General features: G+C 39.1%; 1 protein-coding gene across 1 annotated transcript in view; it reads left to right on the top strand.

Annotated features, from left to right (window-relative positions):
• Positions 1–21,981, top strand: part of MALRD1 (MAM and LDL receptor class A domain containing 1) — a 476,497-nt gene that overhangs the window by 268,963 nt on the left and 185,553 nt on the right. The window contains exons 28-29 of the mRNA XM_039526296.1: positions 11,848–12,093; positions 14,664–14,821. Of these exons, the coding sequence (XP_039382230.1) occupies positions 11,848–12,093; positions 14,664–14,821 (404 nt within the window). The remainder of the gene's footprint in view (positions 1–11,847; positions 12,094–14,663; positions 14,822–21,981) is intronic.

Below are 21,981 nucleotides of genomic sequence, written 5' to 3'. Positions count from 1 at the left end.
AGTAACTGGTCTTCATTTTTAAGCAAATATTCCTCTACATATTTACGGCCAGATCTAAATTATCGCTCATTATGTCAATGGGAGTCTTGTAATCCCCCATGCGTCCAGTTTGTTAGCCTGTCCCACCTCAGGCCATTATATCTTCCAAAGTTTGTCAAATAATGTTTTGTTCCTTACATAGTTGATGGACTTATGTGGCTTTGCTAAACATGTTTTTAATGTGAACAGATTGTGGTCTAGTGTTTAGAAAAGGAATTGGGAGAAAGGACTCTTAGCTATGATATTAACTCATGGTGTAACCTGGGCATTTACTGCTCTGTTCCACAATTTAGTCATTTGTAAAATGGATGTACTAATACTTACCTACCTCGGAAGGTATTGCAAGAAATTATGACTATTTATAAAGTACTTTGAGAACATTTGATGATATGTTCCGTTAATAATAATTAATAACTATCATCACATACTGCAATATAGAAATTCTACTGAATTGGACTGATATTAAATGGGGATAACTAACACATTTCATGAACTATTAAATTATTTTTGTCTAAACAATTTTATCTAGTGATAAAACTTCTGCTGTTTGTGAGATGGCATAATCACAAAAACTACTTCATCAGGTTAGGAAATATACGTAATTATGAATAAGGAAACTCCTGATGCTTTAACATACAGTTTCAAATGCAATTTACTTTGCTTTGCAAAGGTCTTGAATCACACCACTCATGCTAGATTTTTAGGTATACTGTTCATCACCTCTCACTGTATAAGAACAAACAATAATGCAATAGAACCCAAATAAGGGAGAAATTTAAAGTACTAAAAGCTACATGTTGCTTTGAGATATCTAGTGATTAAAAGGTTGCTGATGTCCGTACCTTCCACTAGGAGTCAGATTTTTGTATTTACCTATTGACCATTCCGCTGAGGGATCAAAGGTGAGTGGAAGGCTGCTCAGGGCATTAGTTGCATCTTTTAATCATTTTGTTCCTTTCTGCTCACTATGGCATTATGTCCAGGCTGGATAAAGAGATTTGTAATTTCACACTGTGGAATGGGATAATCCTGAGTCTTATTCCTTTTGAGCACTGAGAGATGAAAAGTTGTTAGGGGTCAAGAGATTTACTTTAATCAGCTTTGGGCTTCTTTTTAGATTCTCCTCCACCCAAGTTCATACAAGTATTGCTAAAGATTTTAAATACACTGATGCCTAACCACTTATAGCAACACCATCACAGTTTCAACCTCTCTCATCTGCACAGTATTATCCACACTCCAGATAAGTTTGGCGTGCAGACAGTAATCTAATCAACATACTTGTTTTGTTGAAACCTAAATTCTACATTGTATTTCACTTGTAAGGTTGATTGAAACTGAATAAAGATTCAGAATCAGTGTCGACCTCTGATTTGTGAACATTATTTGTTACCTTTTCCCTTTTGAAGGCTGGACAAATATCTAGGGTTCTGGATGGGCTTGTGTAGCCCATGCTGGCATGGCTTCAGTGCTCCAGTACCCAAGCTAACTAGACTATCACTAGCTTGGGTATGTCTACATGAGCTGCAATCACACCCCACGACTAGGGCTGCCCAGAGGATTCAGGGGGCCTGGGGTCCCCGCTGCCGAATTGCCGCCAAAGACCCGGCACTTCGCCGGCGGGTCCCGGAGTGGAAGGACCCCCTGCCTCTGAATTGCCGCTGAAGACCCAGAGTGGAAGAAGCTCAGGGGCCCTGTGAGAGTTTTCTGAGGCTCCTGGAGCAAGTGAAGGACCCCGCTCCAGGGGCCCTGAAAAACTCTCGTGGGGGCCCCTGCAGGACCTGGGGCAAATTGCCCCACTTGCCCCTCCCCCTTTGGGCGGCCCTGCTCATGACTGCTGTGTACACCTACCCTAACAGGCACAGCACAGAGCTCCTAGCCCAGGGAGAGGAAGGTTGCTACTCCAGAGGCTGGAGAGGCCCAGTCAAAACTTAGCTTCCTTGGACTACCCTAAAGAAACCAGCATTGCCTACAGAGATTTTCTGCCCACCCCACCAATACAACTCTGCATTTGGTCTTGCAGGGGTGGCTCTAGGAATTTGGCCGCCCCAAGCAGTGCGGCACGCCGCGGGGGGCGCGCTGCCGGTCGCCGGTCCCGCGGTTCCGGGGGACCTCTTGCGGAAGTGCCTGCGGAGGGCGCGTTGGTCCCGCGGCTCCGGTGGAGCATCCGCAGGCACACCTGCGGGAGGTCCACCCGAGCTGCGGGACCAGCGAACCCTCCGCAGTCATGCCTGCAGGAGGTCCGCTGGTCCCGCGGCTCCAGTGGACCTCCCGCAGGGTCCACCGGAGCCGCCTGCCGCCCTGCCGGCAAAATGCCACCCCAAGCGTGCTCTTGGCGCGCTGGGGTCTGGAGCCGGCCCTGGGGGCTTGGAAGGAAGATCCTCAAAAGCCAACTTTTCAGCTGTCTTCTACAGTTCCTATACCAGGGAAATCTTATCCTGGCCAGATACAGAGCTTTTTAGGGTGCTTTTATGCTGCTCCGGTTCTTTTATTTAGTGAATAGTGGCTGGACTTGGGGGTTAAGGGTCTCATATTTCAAAATACATGTGACTATGCAGGTGTGAAAAATTTAAACAGCTACAAGCATTTCTCATAGAAACCACAGATGAAAATTCTTCATTGTACATAATTTGGAAGAGTGTGAATTTCATAATATGATTTTTCTCTCATTGCCATCCTTGCTATACTGTGATGTTAGGGACTACTTTGGTTTACTTTATGAAACAGTTTGAGAAAGTCAGACCAAAAAAGATCCTACTTTTAAATAGTGGATACCAAGAGATAAATTAGAAAATCATGACTGCCTTGTGTAATGAAAGCCTAATTATATTTCCTTCCCCCGCCATCTTTGGGGTATTTTGTTGTCAAACAGATCTTGTTCCACATTTCCACAACTTTTGAAAACCTCTACATGAATTTAGTTATTGTCTTACATGAAGAGCAAACTCACATAAGTTCTTTAAGGTTTTTTTAGTTTAGTCAGGGTATATTTATCATCTGTGTCTACTCTCTAGTATACTCTAGTTTCTTCCAGTTGTGAATTCCACAGGCCCACTACAAACTATATTGCTTTCCCATTACTACCCTCCTTGTCCTCTAGGTAAGGAGAAGAAAAGGGCAGCATGGACACTGGGGAGGTTGATGGGTGAAGTTGAAAGGGAATATGGGAGGAAACTGTACTCAGCTTACAAGTTTTGTACTTTTGTACTTTTTGCTTAAGAGTCATTGCAATTTTTTAAGCATTGCTTTCAAAACAAGGTGCATTTTTCACATTCTCTCTGCTGACATATCATTACCTTTATGCATCACAAATTGTGATGAAAGCCCTTCACTAGATGCTGTGTCCTTGGGACATATCAGTGCGGGATTTGAGGAAAAATGCTCTTTTGAACTAATGGTGTTTTAAAAAACACACATACACAATTGAACCTTACAGTAATGTTTCCTCACAGCGAAAGTGATGATGGAGGAAGTGTCACAGGGGAAAAAAATGCAGAGATCTGAATTATCTAGAGATCTGAATTATCTATCCTATTGGTGTCAAACTCTCCGCCTTTGATTAATTATTCTGGCCTCTGTGATAGATTAACGTTCTGCAGAACTCAAGCTTTCATTTTAAGAAAAAATATATTTCTAGTCATATGGTTTCAAAGGAAACCTTTTGAAAGTGACTTAAAGTTCTGTCTTTCTAATCCTAGAGATGCCTATAGATTTACCCAATAATTCTGAGGTGTGTGTTGCCCCCATTCACTTTAATTAGCTTTTACTTTGAAAAATTAAATAATCATGTTTAATCATATCAAAATACAAGATTACTACAAATACATTTTTGGGGCTTTTAGGAAGAAGGCTCGGAATATTTTAGTTCCTATGGTCTTGGAATTCAGGTGATGAGATTGAAACCATGACAAAGTACAATTAAGAATGGAAAACAAGGGACAAACGGATGTGCTTGTTAAGGAGCTAAGTGTTAAATATTTTATGATGGAGCCGTAATTAGTATAATGCTATGTCAAATACTACTCCTCCCTTGCAATTTCCCCGAGATTCTGGATCATATCATGGCTCATTTTCATGATTATATTTATTAATTGATTTTCCATTAAATTGAAGATGGTGCTTGAAAAGTATATTTTGAAGATACCCAGTTGAAAGGAAGAAACATACAATTTTAGCTAAAATTTTAGAAAATGAATAGATTTTTGAGAACTAATCAGTCCAAATTCTTTGATGCCATCTCGTGACCGGCTCCTGGTGGGAGAAGAGGGTTAGTGGTTGCACAACATCTGCTTGCTTATCTGTACTCCCAAAACAAAGCTCTAGCTAGCCTGTGCAGGGAGATAGGGGTGGTTCAGACTCCTCCTTACTCTCTTGCATAGGCATCTAACCCTGATGTGTGGAACCTTTGCCCAGCCCTGGAAATGGTCCCAACCAAACTATTTATAGGGTTCTAAAAAATGTGGATAATGTTTTTAAAAGAAATTTTAATTTTAATGTGTTTCTGAACTTTTTTATTCCATCTAAATGCCGAAGCAGAGATTCTGAAATAGTCTGAATAAACCAGGGGAACAACTTTCTTTTTAAGCTAACTAGAATCTCTTGAGGAAATCTGTTCTTGTGATATTTTCAGTCTTATTTTGGAGATGCCAGATGGATAATTTGTATAAACATCCAGATTTTCTATCACTAATTTTGGTAACAAGCTAAGCAGTCATATCCTTTATAATACCTATTAAATTCCTAGATTCATAAATTGTATGGCCAGATGGGACCATTGTGAACATCTATCCTGACCTCCTGTTTAACACAGAACACATATTTCACCCAATAATTCCTGCATTTGGTTCAATAACTGTTGGTTGAACTGGACCATATCTCTTAGAAACAGATCTAGTCTTGATTTAAAGACCTCTAATGATGACAAAAATTACATAACTGGATTATCTTTTCCAATAGTTAATTACCCTGACTGCCAAACATTTGCATTTTATTTCAGTTTCAGCTTTGCCGACTTCAACTTCCAGTCATTAGGTTTTCTAATATTTTGTCTACTGGATTAGAGAGATCTTCTATCAGCGGTCTTCTCTCCATTGTAGGTAATTGTAGAACATCATCAAGTTGCCACTTAGCCTTTTTCTTTGATAAACTAAGTAGATTGAGTCTTTTGGTCTCTCTCATTGTGAGTATATAATCATGGACAATTCTGGTACAGATTTTTCATGACTATGTTAAGCAAATATGACTCAACACATTTTGACATATATTGGCTGAAATTGAAACTAGTATATTAAGAACTCTTTTAAAAAATTAGGTGTCTCATCATGCAAACCCTTTGTGATAGTTTTGGATGGATTTAAATAATAAATAAAGAAATGACATTATTTAAAAACAGTTAAGGAGAGTAAAACTACCCAGGGGTGAAATAAATTGCAGCAACAAAATCTAATGGAGAGAACTAAACTACTGGCAAAGGAATTTGATTGGCTGAGAGGAATAGTAGCTGAGCCTATTGAAGAAAAACTATGTCAAAAAAGGACCTAGGATGTGGATTTAATGTTTCTACAACCTTTTAAGTGTTAATGGAACACACATACTTTCCATGCAATTGCCCCATTAGAGAACATGGGAATTAATCAGAGTATTAATCCCTGACTACCAATGCAAATGATAATTAAACTCAGTGGTATATGAGCATTGATATTTCAGTTTATAATTTAGTAGTTTTGGGTCTCTTTGCAAGTGTCTTCAATTCCTTTTAATCTTTATTGGTACAATACATGACCACTCTAATTCACTAGTATTTATATTTTCATGCTTTCTAGGTGCAGCTGGCTTAACACCGTTGCCAAGTGACAAGTTCCTTTCATAAGGAACATTTAACAAAAGGACACTTTTCCTTTTCATGTATATTTCATTGTGGGGAAAAAAAACATTAAAGATAGTTTCTAATTCTGTTACGGCTACATCCAATGAAGTGCAAATACAATGAAACCAAGTATTCCATGTCCTGCTAACAATGGTAGTTTGTTTAATGTGGGTTTTTTTTAATCAGTGTAAATACTTGTGAGCGCTGATCATGCTCGCCATTAAATGGTTATCACTGGTTCCTTCTTCCACCTCTCCTCCCGCTGCCCCATTCATTCCACAATAGCTATTAGGAAGCTGTAAAGTGCTTTTTAAAACCAAAATTGTGGATGGTTTTGTGAAACATAATAAATCCATGTGCACAGTGATTGACCAGGCTGGGCTTAGCAACCTGTGTTTCTCATTTGACCCCTCCTTTTGTCCAACATACCTTTACAGTTGCGTCAAATTATGGATGAACAGTTATAGCTGTTACTAATAGCCAGTTTCACAGAGATTGCTTCACAGAGATGGTGGCAATTGTTATTTCTGCAGAAGTAATTACCTTTGCCATGGACAACTTATTATCTGTCAGATATCTATGGACTGAAAGTAAAGTACAGGGTTGGAAATGATTAAAGTGAAAACAGAGTGAGAGCATAGAAAAATACTGAAGTTAGATCACTAACATCTAGGAAGATTCTTTGTTTAGTGCTTTGCTCCTTTTTCAGTCTCAATCTATTTTATGGGTAGCTGCTTTAATATGTATGTGTATACAGGACAGATCTATTCAACCATGTCAGCCTTTATTATTTGTATTTATTTATTTGATAGTGCTTCCAGTGTGTGAGGTGCTTTCCAGACGTGAAAGAAGGCACAGTCCCTGCCCTGAAGAGCTTACAGTCTACAAGACAAACAAGCAGAGAGCATTTGGAGTAATAATAACATATAATGGTGGTCAATGCAGGGGTTGGTCATGTCAGGAAACACGGAGCCAGATTCCCTGGTGCAGCACAGTCTCATTGCACAGCAGCTCTGGTGGACTTGAGCCTTAGAGGAGCTGAGGGGTAGGGAGAAATCACCCCAAATTAAGAGTTCTTATATCACTTGCTCTGTCGGCTGCCACTGTAGCAGAGACAAAGCCCCATGGCCAATCCTGGACTGTGGTTTTGGCCTTCCAATTGCTCTAATTTGGCACAGGAAGACTGCCCATTCACAGACCAGCCGCAGGGATCAGGGGGGTGCAAAGATGTCTTGGTGAGTTACGTAGATTTCCAAGAACTCACAGTCTACCTATTATTAGCCAGTTAGTTCCTTATAGTTATCCTGGATCTGTAGGAGGGATTTGTATGCAGTGAAGATATGGACCAGCTCAGAAAGGGTGTTTTATACACAGGGGGACAGTACAAAAAACAGCATAAATCTATTTGTTAGAGAAGCAAATAAACAGGAAACAAGCACTGTGGCATAACAGATAAAGCGTGGAATTCACTTACTCCAGTACTCTCTGCATTAGATGTATCTTTGTGTTTGGGGGATTAGCAAAGAGAGCACAGAAATATAGATTTCTCTAATCATTACTCATGGGAGTACGTACTTACACATGTAAATACTCCCACTGAAGTTAAGGCGCCTACATGAATAAGAGTGCAAGATCAAGTCTTTAATGTAGGCATTCCACCTGTAACATAGCCTGCTTTGCTTCAGTACCGTAGCCCATAAACCATGGTGTGTTGTTCTATCACTGACAAAAATCCTTTAAATCGCATTGGGATAGTAGGATAAAACTAGGCTTTGACTTTCCTTGTTATTTGTCTATAATTAAATGCAGTGGTGTTTGCGCCGTTAGGCCTCTTAGCTTTATAATGGTGGGTTGTTGGTACCTGGTTTTTTCTATATACATTTGTATGAGACTTTTTTTTTAATGGATATGTTTAGAGACACTTTAAAATACATCCAAGTTATTCATCCAAGTCCCAAATACATATATAAACATTTAATCCCTCCCTGCTCTCAAGATTTATTCAGATCCTTTTAAAAATAGTGCTGGTTGCCTTGACAGATTCTAGTAGCTTTTGTGCAGCCATTATCCTCTAGTGTGTAAATCTTCCTCAGTTCACAGATTATTGATCTGAACAACACTACACAGAGCCTCTGGGTCCATTATAGTCTAGTGTGTTGATGCAGCTGCCACACAAGGGCATGAAGTCCACCTGCTAACAATCTTTACAGAGCATTGCTGCAGGAAAACAGTTACTTAGCCTCACAGAGAAGATGCTTCTCTCAATTAAATAACTTGGCCCTTCTTATTACTTTCCCCTGTCATACCCAGAAGGCTTTGCCTTATGTTATAGACTGATGAAGCATACGGTGTGGGGTTTTGGAAGTTAGAACTTAAAAATAAATTTCAGTGGACTTATTTCTTCCATGAAACTTTTACACGTGCTTGAGAAAAATTAATTCTTCCCATGACTCAGCATTCCAGGTTAATTTTTATATACAGAGGACAACCAGTTCCACATTTCAGCTCCCAAGTTTTTCAGTCCCAAATTGAATGCTATGATATAGAGCAGTGGTTCTCAACCACGGGTCCGGGGAGCCTCAGAAAGAAAAAGGTTGAGAACCCCCGTGGCAGAGAATGCCCTCGCTAGAGAACAACATCTTAGACTCAAGCTGAAAAGTCCTGTTGGTTGATAGTATCTGTTACAGTGGATTGTGTGACTAAATAGCTATGTTTTTTCATAGTATAAAATTCTATGAGGTAGGGCTGGAAGGGACCTCAAATGGTCATCTGTTCCAGTGGTTCTCAACCAAGGGTCCGGGGCCCCCTGGAGGGCTGGGAGCAGGTTTCAGGGGATCCTCAAAGCATGGCTAGTGTTAGACTAGCTGGGACCCAGAGCAGAAAGCCAAAGCCCCACCACATAGGGTTGAAGTCCAGGGTCCTGAGCCCTGCCACCAGGGGCTGAAGCCAAAGCCTGACCAATGTAGCTTATGGGGGCCCCTGTGGCATGGGACCCCAGACAATTGTCCTGCCCTAATGACAGCCCTGGCTTTTATATGCAGAAAACCAGCTACTGTGGCACAGGTGGGCCGTGGAGTTTTTATAGCGTGGGGTGGGGAGGGGGCTCAGAAAGAAAATGTTGTGAACCCCTGATATAGAGGAACACAAAATGCTATAGAGATGTGATCATAATTGTTAAGCATTTGGTGGGCAGAATGGAAAGCACGGAGAGGAGCAGACACTACACTACCCTTTAGTATGCTTTTGAATTCTGAGTTTGCTAGGAAAGTTCAATTTATGCCTAAATTCTTAGGGCAAGCACCTAAACAGGGATAGCAGGATTACAACAATTAGCTCTTAAAAACATCCACCTGCTATATTATGTAAAATCTTTGTAATAAATAGCTTAATTTTGGTACCAAGCTATGCAGCCACCATCTTCATTATACCTAACAAAATCCTAGATTTATAAATGCTAATAAATATCCAGAATAGCAGCAAAAAGGTTTTTCTGTCTTCTGTTGGGGAAGTAGGTAGCATGGCAATTGTGATTCTGAGAGAGAAAGGGTTGTTTGGAATGTTTGTGATGCACAGCAGTCCTGCTTGCCATGGAGAAGATCAGTTACAGATGCGACTAGAGTGCTCAGCACCTTACAGGATCCACCTATACAGGCTGGCAATTAGAAAAACCAGTATGATGAAAGGCAACATTATCCCTGCAGTGATGCATGCCCCAGCCTAATACCCCTCTTAGCTACCAAACCTTAGGACAAACCAGACCACATAAGCCTTGTGTTTCCCCAGTTTGGCTCCCTGCTTCTTAAACTCTCCTGTGTCCTTGGAAAGCCTCTGCTCCTTCTCATAGAGTAAACCTTGATTTAGCAGGGCTGGATAGGACTCTTTCTTTGGAATCTATCAACATTGCTATACATGGCATAGGAATAAGGCCAAGGAGGTGACAAGTTAAACCAAGTTGCTGCAGTTCTACCCCTCTGCCACACTGGCTAAAATCCCTGAGGATATTCTACCAGTTTTGGAGAAGGCTGCTATGATTTTGGTAACATTCCTGCAGATTTTCAGGTCCACATTGTATTTCATCCAGTGCATATTATAGGGTTTGTTGCTGCTGATGTGACATTTGACTGTTCTTTTTAATGATATGGTTGGTCCTCTCCTTTTATTCCCTCTTGGGTCATATAGGAAGCAGGGCTTGTAAGGAGTTTGCATGGTCTCCTGTTTGTTCTGTTATTTAGGGTTGGATCCCTGATTGTAGAGCACCTTTTAGTCAGTCCTGCTTGGAGACCCCTTTTCTGAAGTTAGCCCGGATACAAGGATATGATATAAATGGATTGTGAGTGGCATTTAGCTATCTTCTGTCTCTCCCTTTCTTTAAATTACTGCAGGGTTCTGTCTTTCCAATACTTCCACAGAGCAGAGGAGCCTTCCCTTATTTCTTTTCCTAATTTTAGGGACTTACTGGATGACTAAGGGCTGTAGTGTGTTTGAAATTAAGTTAAATTAGAAAAGGAAAATTAATGTTTCCCATAGTAAAGGAAAAGATCTCAAACTTGATTTTTCAGAAGTGCTGAGTACCCACAACTCTCACTAAAGATCATTAAAGCTGAAGGTGTTCAGCACATCTGACAATCATTCTAGTAGTTTGTTTTACATCCACCTTCATTGCCCATCCAATGATGTAAATGTTATCTTACCTGATTAGGAAATGGTTAGTAGTTACCATTAGTCACCATCTACTCCAGCTATAACTAATTTAATGAGTCACAGATGCAGTTATAAGTGTTCATCAAAGACTGAAGAAATGAAAATCATTTTACTCTATTCAAAAAATACTAAACTGAGCTCTACTTCTTGTAAGAGCTTTGGAGAGATAGGACTGTCTGAGAACCAACTTTAGTATAGCCATGGAATGAAAGTTCTGAATTTTGGTGGTAGTCAGCATTCCACTAAGCTTTGCACCTCACCTCTTTAGTTTATTTTTCTTTTGTTAATAAACCATTTGTTCAATGCTCCTTAGAACAGTCTGGCCTTTTCACCTTTCTCTCCTGGTAACTTGGCTAGTGATAGTGGAAAACCAAAATGTTTACCTTGTTCTCCTTTGCTTTTTATCAACAATTGGTCCTAATCCTGCCAACGGTTATGTGAGTAACTCTTTACATACATATGCACTATCGTTTAATTTAGTGAGACTCCTCCATGTGTGTGAAGTTATTCACATGAACACATTTTTGGCAGGATCAGGGTCTTAGTTTTGGAAAACAATGGGGGCTTGTTGGTTTGTCTTAGTTTCATGTCTGTCTCTGTTTCTGGACCAGGGATGTGCTAAAGGGACCATCTTCTAGCCAAAGCATTTCAGGAACTGATCTGAAATGAAAACATGAAGCATGGAAATGGGTCCTGTGAAATGAGTTCTATAATGCTCAGGCTTTACAGTAGCAAAGCTATCTTTCAGTTATGCCAGGAATAATACACAAAAAGGAAGCACCACCCCATTGAACTAGCTTGCACAAAGTCCACTAAAAGGCAAAACTGTAAAGTTAAAGGCTTTTTCTCTCTTTCTTTTCAAATTGGGACTGCTAAACTAAGCTCAACTTTGCAGTTAAAATGAAATGGCTTAATCCTACACCACATGAAAGGAAAATGTCAGCAATTAAGTCAGAGGAGAAAGTTTTTGTTCGTGAAGGAATGCATGCCTGGAACTTGCCCTCAAAGGCTTTACAAGGAAAACAGTCATTTATTTAGACCATCTCTTCACAAAACACAAAAGAAATAAACTGATAATGGATTGGCCCTTCAGGGGGACCAAAGACTTTAAAAAAAAAAAATGCTGTGGACCACCCTCCTCCTCCTAAGTATCAAATTGTCTCAGATGTAACCTTCCAGTAACCTTGCAAGAAGGCACTACAGCGTGATTCATTAGTATACCCCTATTCTTTTCTTTTCAGGCTCCTGCTCACATGGCTATTGGGAATGTCAGAACGGCAAGTGTTACAGACCAGAACAAAGCTGCGATTTTGTAGATGACTGCGGGGATAATACCGATGAGAATGAATGTGGTACTTCCTGTACATTTGAGAAAGGCAGATGTGGCTGGCAAAATTCCCTAGCTGACAACTTTGACTGGGTTCTGGGAGTCGGCTCGCCTCAAAGTCTCAGACCTCCCAGGGACCACACACTTGGAAATGGAATTGGTATGTTATCAATTCACAAACAAGGATATAATCCTATTAATTAAGCTTCTCATGTGTTCCCCATGAGACAACAGAAGGGTTCTAAATATCTAATTAGGGTGTCATTATTAATAAATGAAACATATAATTGGTTATCAAAACATAATAGTAATTACTGTTCTACAATGCCTGTAGGTCAGAAAACTTTGATTCTCGGTTGCCCTTTCTCTAAATAATACTGCATGTGATGAGCAAGTCATTATTTTACTTGGCAAGAGAGTGACATTTGATTTGGCCACAGATTTTAAGGATGAGTTAACTAGGCTGAGAGAGCCATTAGGATCCACTCCACCAGAGTCAGATTGCATATCCAGAAAGCTCTCGTTCATGTCAGGCACATAATGCTGGAACATTCAGAACTTTTTTCTGTACAGACAGTGGTCCCTAAGTACTATTCGAATATACTGTTGAGAAGGGGTGGAATTATCTAATATATTGAAGAGATTTTCAAAAATTAGTTAGGTTCTCAGCTCTCACTGAAAGTTAGTTGGAGCAGAGCCCATATATGCCCTCATGCCTTAGAGAAATCTCTCTCTAAACTGTTAAATCATCTCTAAAGAGTGTGTGCTAAGCAGGGAGGAACAAAGCTGTTTGGGGAAATAAGAACTGCCCCAAAATTCCTCCCTTGACTATAGCTAGTGTGGCTGCAGCTCTCACCACATCTTCCAGAAAACCTTCCTTAAGTTCTCATGTCTCCCTGCTCTTGCTCAAGAACACCCAAGCACATAGTCTTTCCCAATATCCATTGAACAGATTTTAGCTTCACCTCCTACCTTTGAAGTTCCCATTACAGAGCCACAGAGCTTCCCTTAGGAAAACCCCAAAATGATCCTGAATTCAAATCTTCCACCTTCTAGAGTGCACAGAGATCATGAGACTTGAATTCAGCAGTTGCCAGAAGGAATCACTAGGTTGGATTATGTGAAGGACTGTAGGAGGAATATGGATTGAATACAAGAAGGCCTGAGTTTACTGGATGATTGTAGGTAGAAAAGGAGGTAGGGGCTTGTGGAAGCTTGTATGAAAGGTATAGAATAATTACATGAAACTATTTGTACATGTAGTGCCAAAAATTAGACATGGTCTAAGTGGCCTACCCTCCACTGATGACATGAGTAGGAAGCAGTGCAGAAGAGATGGAATGAGCCAGATAATTTGTTTTTCTCTTTCTTTCGGCTTTTTAAAAGTCATAAGAACAGCCATACAGGGTCAGACCAAAGGTTCATCTAGCCTAGTATCCTGTCTTCCTACAGTGGCCAATGGCAGGTGTCCCCAAACAGAGGCTAAGGACGTCACCCCTGGGAAAACACATTGCTGGTGTTCAATTTGTAACATCTGCCTGATCTCCTATAGAAAGAAATATTTTTCCCACCATAATATTATGGAAAACATCTATAATGCAAGTGAGCCTGAGAAAAGTTGAAGTCAGTTCTAAATGATGAAACTACCTCACTCAAATGGATTTGTATCCCTAATTCAAATATAAAATGCAATATTTTATGCAGTTATAAATTGATCAACAATGTACTGTTTATGCTATGATTATGTGTATTTGAATTCCAACTATATTGTTATCATCATAGCAAAAAAAAGATTGAATTTGAAATCTTGCTCTGTTTATTATGCTTTGTGATTGAAATATCTATCTGATTGGTTTTCATCATGAGAAAGAAATGGAGAACTCAAGTGCCACCTCATCTCCTGAAATGTTATTTAACTATCAGTATTTATTTGGGATCTTTTAGGGACTTAATTTGAAATGCAGCATAATACTTTTGTACTGGGGAATACAGATGGTCTGAACCAGTCTGATTCTTTATGGATACCTATAGAACCACACAAATGCAAAGGATTTGAGATTGGTTGGTCCCTTTGCCTACCAGAGCTAGCTTTGAACTGGTGTGACCTGCTATTTGGAGACCATAGAAGACTCATCCTCAGATTTATCAGTGTTGCATGATGTGACATGCTTACAGAATTGCCATCTGTTAGAAATGGTTCCTTTGGGAATTATGACCTTGCCAATAGCTATTCTACTTTAAAATGATGCAACTATTGGCAGCCCACAGATAAAGCTCAATAAAGACATATGGGGCGAGATTCCTGGCCCGCATGAGCACTAGCAGAAGGGTTTATGCTTGCTTATTCTGGTAGAAATGACACTGGAGGGCAAGACCGCTGCATTGGAAAACATCTGCAACTCTGCTATTTAACATGGCCTGAAAAGCATAAAGTACTCTTGAAAAAGAGGATGTGGCCAGGATGGCTAAAACACGTGTCAGTTCCCCATTTCTCCTTACAGACATCTTCCAGCAGAATTTCTGTGTAGTCCCAGTGAAAAGTTAACCCATTTCCTAGTGTAACATGGGCAGAGGAAAAAGCACAGCCCATCTCCCACTCTTGTTTGCATGCAATGGATTTGGCTGATACAGGGTGTGCATTAGGGGGTATGCTTTACATTCTCTGCATTAGTTCTGCTGAGTTTTTAAAAACTAAAACAGTTCTTCATAACATGTAACTCTTGATTCTAGGAGCATTCCTATATCTTGAAGCTACACCAATAGGCCTAAGAGGTGAAAAAGCCCATGTGAAGAGCTCCAGGTGGAAAGAGTCGGGCACAGCTTGTATGATGAGTTTTTGGTACTACAAGTCCTCAAAAGCCACAGGACACATTCAGGTTCTCATTAAGGTAATGATCAAATAATCTTTTCCATTTGAATATGCTGATACTTATACTGTCTGTAAGAATGTGTGGCTCCAGCTGAGAATGATTCTACACACCTTCCAGTGGCTCAGCTGGTGAGAGGATTCTCTTCAGTTCTTCTGTTGTTTGTGGATCAATGTGGACTCACTGTCCATGACTCCCAGACCCAGTTTATCCCAGCATTGTGCCTTTCATACAGAACCATACACTGTATGCTAATCTCTTTAACATGCTTCACAAAACCACTCTTCCAACCCAAAATTTCTCACCTAAAAAGCCATAGACAATCTTTAGAAACCCTCTCCCCACTCCTATGAAAGTCACATAAATAGAATTTACCTCTTACACCAAAAGGTCTCAATAATTCATTAAACAGGTCTCCCTCTCTTTCACTTTGCCTCGGAGTTCACTGTCCCTAATGCTGCTTTTCTTTTGATATATCAAACCTCTGTCGTCTTTGATACTTTCCATGTCAGAGCAATTTTAACTTTTTTTATTTGGTTCCCTTTTCGTTGATAGCCGTGTGTAGCCTTGTGGATCTGATGTGTTGACATCCATGAATAGAATGCATTCAGCAGCCAGCATAAAGAAAGAGAAAATGTAAAAAAGTATGCTTTGGTTGGCATATTTCTTTTTATTTACACACATGCGCATGCACGCACACGCACAAAATGAACAATGACCTTAGTTTTAGAAATGGCATTTATTTTCATAAGTTAGGGGATGGTGTCATAACACATAAGTGCTGCAACCAAAAGTTTATTGAATAAAAGTTATCCAATAACAAATAAAGACTGATGCCCTTCCTGCAGCTTGCTGTTATATTTATTGCTATGGAAGAGATGTATTAAAGCGAAAATGCAAGTTGACAGTCAAAATGCTGATTATAAACAAAATATAGAAACGTATCTTTGATGCTATATAAACACATATTTCAACTCTTTGTAGATTATAAGCCACTAAAAGTATTTCACTACTATGAATCTATGTAGTTCTACTTATAAGTGCAATCACAAATCACCCCGTGTGTGTGCGCATGTGCAGTATATTAGTAATAAAAAAAAATTATAAATCAATCGTGCCATATATTTGCCATCTAGCTGTTACGATCTCCCCCTGCAGTATGCCTAATAAAGATCAGGACAGAATTCATTTTGGGGAACTTCATGACAACTCTGATTTCCAATGAACACGTTATCTTAACTCTTTAATTTAAATTACATTCTGCCCTTGAAAATAATCTACAGCAAATTCTTTCCCTGATTACCTCTGTATTATATGAATGATTCAAATCCCTGAAAGTTAAAACACTTCAGTGAACTTTAACATGTGGACATATGACCCAGAGTAAGTCTGTCTGAACTAAACAAAACCATGGGCCTTTGGCAGTCATTAGCAGCCTTTTTTCTTGGATTAGTGCAAACACATACAAGTAAGAGGTGACTGATCTTTAACTAGCTGTTTAGTTTAATGGATCATGAGATAAATTTATACAGCTATTTTCCAGAAGAGATCGAATCCATAAACCAAACAGCTAGGTGAAGACTGGTAATTCCGATTATTGATGTGTTTCTAAAATTACTCTTCAATGGTAATCCAGTCATAGGTAAAGGCAGAAAGATCCTGATGTTTAGAATGAATGAAGTTCAATGGCAAACACTTATTTCAAGTCAGCATTTGCTTTGTGTTCTAATCTTTTTAAGTGATTCAAAGATATGATCTGTGACATCTAAATACTATAGTGATTGGCCACTTAGAAATGCTTAATAATTAATATTCATATGTACAAATGACTAACCTGGGTGACAAGTAAATAAGGAATTGTATTATGTATATACCCATTGTGATATCAACATTGATTGCCTAAAGTAACTATAACTATAAATACACTACTGTATGGAGGATTTTGCTAGAAGTGCAGATGGCCATTTATTACATGTATATCCCACTTTGATTACATAGAATGCATTTAAGAGGAAAAACAAAAGCAGATTCTTCTACTGATCTTCCAATGGCCCCAATCCTGATAAGTGACCTATGCAGGTGGACTCTGCAGGATTGGAGCCAAAGAGGTTTTCCTTTTGAAATAACACAACATTCTGCAATTTTCTCTTTAAATACTGAACACTTGATTTTTGTTCTACCTCTTTTCTTGTGACTGAGCAGCTGGTGCTCGTTAAAGAAATGTAATATATACAAATTAAATGACTACTTTAACAGTAGGTGGAGAGAGTTGGTAAATGTTGTGTTCATTGTTTTTAGAGTTTGAAATGCAGTTATTTTACATTTGAGCTCAGAAACAGAAGGAATGTCAGCCTTACCTCCATGAAAGAAACAACACTTTGGGGGGGTTCTTAGATGCTCTTTACCTTAGATGCTCTCTACTTATGTTTGGAGCATGCTGTCTTTCTTAAAGGTATTTTTACTATCACTGTTACTTTAAGCCATACACTAGCATAAAATATCTGATTTGATTTAGCCACACAATTGCTTTAAAACCATCCCAGTACTATTTAAAATGAGTTTGGAGTCCATGAAACCAACCTCATTTGCTCTAGGGTTTTTTTTTAAAGGAAGTAACAATACACTGAAGAACTAAGTAGGAAATGTACCCCTCTTCCAACTGAATAAAGGGATTATTAAAGTTCTCTTTAACTTGAACAGATGATCCTTACCAAATAGTTCTCTCTGTCTCACACTCTCTCTCTCACACACACCCCCTGCCACAATACTTAAGGAAACATCCTATCTATAGAGCTTTTTGAATCATCCCACAGAATGTAATACAGATTTATATCCTTGCTATGGAATTCTTTAGAATGGTTCAAAAACCTATACAAAAATCCCTTTCTCTACGTTTTAGAGTAATTTCTATAGTAACCACTTGGTTTCAAAACTATTCAATTAAGTCATTTTCTCCCTTCCCTCCCTTTTTAAATTAAACTAACATAAACCATATAGTCATTGCATAAATGCTTGTAGGCTATTTTTAAACGATCCCACCCTTCTGTGAGCTGCTGTTTTTCATAATTAATGGCTGCATAATGTGAGTAAGTTAAAGTCAGTTTGAGTGATATAAATTTGAGTGAGAACATTACTAGCCCAGTTCTCTGCCCTATAACAAAGTCATGTATTAGAGACGGACAAAGAAGAAAAAATTCACATTGTGGCTGGAGCCTCCCAATTCTTCTACAGGAAATTGGTCTTGTCCTTCCATTGCTTTGCATATACAAATCCCAACAGCAGTGCGGACGGTAGTCTGAATTTCTACTTAGCAGCATCCAGTCTCACATAAGAACTGAAGTCTGATCAGCCAGTACATTGTCGATGAGAAGACATAGTGGAGTTCCCCATCTTGTTTCAATCTATTTTAACTACTGCGCCAGTGTAACTTCATTGACTTCAGAGGAGTTATTCCGGATTCAGTGGCATTAACTCCCGACTTATATTAGTGTGAGAGCAGATCAAGCCTGTAGTATCCTTGTGATGTGTATAGATGATTTATGTTAGCATTAATAGGGGTTATGAACCTTCATCAAAAGAAGTATATTATTTGTTATATTCCTAAAGTGTTATCTTAGATAATGAGCTCAACGTCACATCTGCTGTGGGACTTCTTCATAGAGAACATTGTATTGCTGTCAAGCATAAGGAGACTTGTTGGGACTCTCAGTTAAGGGTGTTGCAGAAAATTTCTGTGAAAATGTCTTTGAATTTATTGGGTTTTGTTTTAATGCTCATATTATTATTAACATAAATCTCTGTGTAGAATAAGAATTCTCTCATTGAAATGACACCGATGGGCAGTTCAACTAGTTTTAGAAATACTGTGTGTTGCAAATCAAAATCCTTGCCATTTATGCAAATGAAAGACATTGACATTATAGCTGTGTTTGAAGACTGCATTATCTACCTTGCCATCCATCTAATTTGAGACTGTGACGTGTTCAGCTGCAGTGCAGCAACCACAACATGCAAATAGATTATTTCCAGGCTGAATTTGAGTGCTACTAACACTATTGCTTTAAGACATGTCTAAAATGATCTGTGTATGGTTGCAGTAGAATAGGATTAAATGTAAGAGAAACTGACATTCTGAGGCTAAAATGTAGGAAGAAAACTGAAAAATCCCATGCCCAATTTTTTTGTACTGCTTTCCCACTCAACACCCAAATATTGATTTATTTTAAAACATGGAGAACATGGGTTCTCTGTTATTATGTAATACGTTTACAACAGAGCTACAGAAACCATTTTCAAATTGAAGAAAAACCCAACAATTTTATCGCTGCTTATTTTTGAATAACTGTTTCCAATACTGTTTAAATTGTCTTGGCCATAGGAATAAAAAAAAATTTGGGCATCACAATGGAAGAGAAATTACAAATCAAAGGGTTATGTTATTTGCTGCAATGAGTTTTCAGATGCCAATCTTAATTGCATTGAGTATTAACCTAATGTAGTTTTAAAGGTTAATTTAGGGTCTGAGCAAGGCTTTTGGGGCCTCTTCAATGAGTTTGGATCAGTTCCCTTAGAGCAATAGAGAAATGTGCAAGGACGATAAATAGCCATTATCAGCTATCTCCATTTACTATGACAAAGCCAATATGCACAGGAGCTCATTAGGAATTTCCAGTGGACCTTATTCTGGAACTTGTCATAGGGAATTTATTCCATCCAGTAGATGAGCAAAAACGTAATGACATTCAGGAGGACAAGACATCCAAGCCAGCTCATGGCAGCCTAAACAGCGAAAGTCCCGTAGATAGTTCCACAGCTACGAACTAGCCGATCCATTGGATTAATCGGCATAGGGCCAGCTGTACCCAACAGCCAGAGTCCTGCAGCTGCTAATGGATTAATATATTGCAGAACTTGTCACCTGGGTACTGCCGCTTATTATCAAGTGTCATAAACTATCACAGATGTTGATTTTTCAGCTATCAGAAGGCAAGGAGGAGAGGAGAAAAGAATAAATATAGAAATGTGCAGCTTAGCTGGCTCTGCAGCCCAAGGTCTAGATGAACTGTGGCCTTCCTGAAATTCCCTGGTCATTTTTAGTGGAATTAAGTGTACAAAAAATGTCTCCATAGTGAGATTTGAAGAGGGAAATCTGAAGAATGGGGGTGCGGCAGATGCCAGCTGATTTATTTTGGACTCCTGTGTTTTTACGTTTTGTAGAACTTAAACTTAAAAATGAAATTTTCACAAATCAGTATCACTGGCCCCCATTTACTTGAGCTGCTTCCCATGAAAGTATGCAGTTTGAGGAAACTACTTATTGGTGCTTAGGAGATTAGAAATAGCCCATATCATCGCACTGATGCTCATTTCTGGCTGCATAGAAAATGATCAAATCCTTATGTCAGCATGGGTTCTTTTCTGACAGTGTATCTAAGCCCTGTGGAGTTGCAGGATAAAAGAGTACATTTTCAAAGAATAACATAAGGTTTTTACTGATTTGATTTTAATGGGAGTTGTGTAATCAGACAAGTTGAAAGTCTGTGGATAAGGATTTTTAATCCCGCTTCTGAAATACAAGAAATCTTCCCAAATAGATGCCTAAAAAAATCTGGTGCACAAATGCAAAAATTTGCCAGCAACTCTTTTTATAGCTAGGTTCAGTAGGTTAAATTCTTACCTTGTTTTTCTCTCAACACTTTAATATTCTGATCATCTCAAATCTGTGTATAGTACTTTTGCTTCCTTAGTTCTTTAAAATATTTTTGACCAAAAAAAATCTCCTTTTGTTTTTCATTTTATATCCAGGAGAGTCTGGTTAAACATAACGCAGGTAAGGGCCAGATTCTGTCACTCTCTTATTTATAGTGAGTTGCACAAACTCCCCAACAGCCAAATTTTCAACCCCCTATTCCCACTGGTGAATCAAAAGTCCTATTTAAATCAATCGAACAACTTATACAAGTAACCACTTACTGGTGGGAGTAAGGGGTTGACAATCTGGTAACCCAGGTGACCTAAATTGAAATCATTGTGGCTGCTTGCAAAATAACTACTCAACTTGGGTAAGGGTGGCAGACTCTAACTGTAATAGGGGCTTCAGTATTGAATTCATGGGCAAGAAAATGCCCCCTAACTAATCAAATGTACTGACTGACCACAGTTTCCAAAACCACATGCAGCTAGCTCACTTTGCACTTAGTGGGCACTAACTGAAATGGAGTCATACCAGAGATGAATTTGACACAATGATTCCAGCACTTTATGAGCAGATCTCCTAGAAAATTGTGATTGAAGCACTGAGTAGTAAATATAAAGATAAGCCAGTGATAATGGAAAAATGTTATATCTTTCCAAATTAGTTTTCATAACAGGAGAAGAAAAAGCTGTGTGAGACTCTGAGCAGAACTGTTATCATTTACTGTATTACATTTTCTCTAAAATAATTTCCTAACTTATTCATCAGTCTTCCTACTGGTAAATTACTGTAAGGGTAGCTCATTGTGTTCTTAAATTGCAGCCAAATTTAAACATTCATTCAAAACAGTTTGGTGACCTGGAATAATAAATCTTGCAGGTGCAGGACAAAGCAAATTGCTATTTTTTTTAGCCAAAGCCCGGAAGGGTCACTACTACACTTTGAAATCTTGTTTGTGAAGACAAAATAGGAAGAAACTGATTGATCAGAGGATTTTATCACTTAAATACCCATGTGTGTTTTGTGAGAAACAAACAAGATCAGAAAAAATTGCGTGTAACTAAATTATTCATCCTTTTGACCTGAGTTCCTTGAGAACTTGGCCCCTTTTTCCCCTTCTTCTTCTTCTTCTTCTTCTTATTTTGTCCTGAGGAGGCCATTGGGGTAGGCATCAGCATTGAGATTCCATCTCCAAAATCCACTTGAACTTCATTGCATGATACTTCAGCTCTGTAATACTGAGTCCCTGGACTTGATTTACTCCATCTTAGGGAACTTGTAGAGTCACCCTTGAGGAAATCTGTGTTGTCTGCTTGGCCATTCTTTATCCCAGTAGTTTTGGCATGGAAAGGTAGTATTAAATTGTGTTTCAGACTCTATGGCTGGTGGAGCTTTCACAAGACAGACTTGCTTTGCACAGCACATTTTGGGGTACACTTACAGCCAATGGGGATAGCAGCTCTGAAGCCCACTGACAGAAGCTGGT

Source organism: Mauremys reevesii, linkage group 2 (genome assembly GCF_016161935.1).
Source record: "Mauremys reevesii isolate NIE-2019 linkage group 2, ASM1616193v1, whole genome shotgun sequence".
NCBI classification, from domain to species: Eukaryota; Metazoa; Chordata; order Testudines; family Geoemydidae; genus Mauremys; species Mauremys reevesii.
This window is presented reverse-complemented; position numbering and strand designations above follow the sequence as displayed.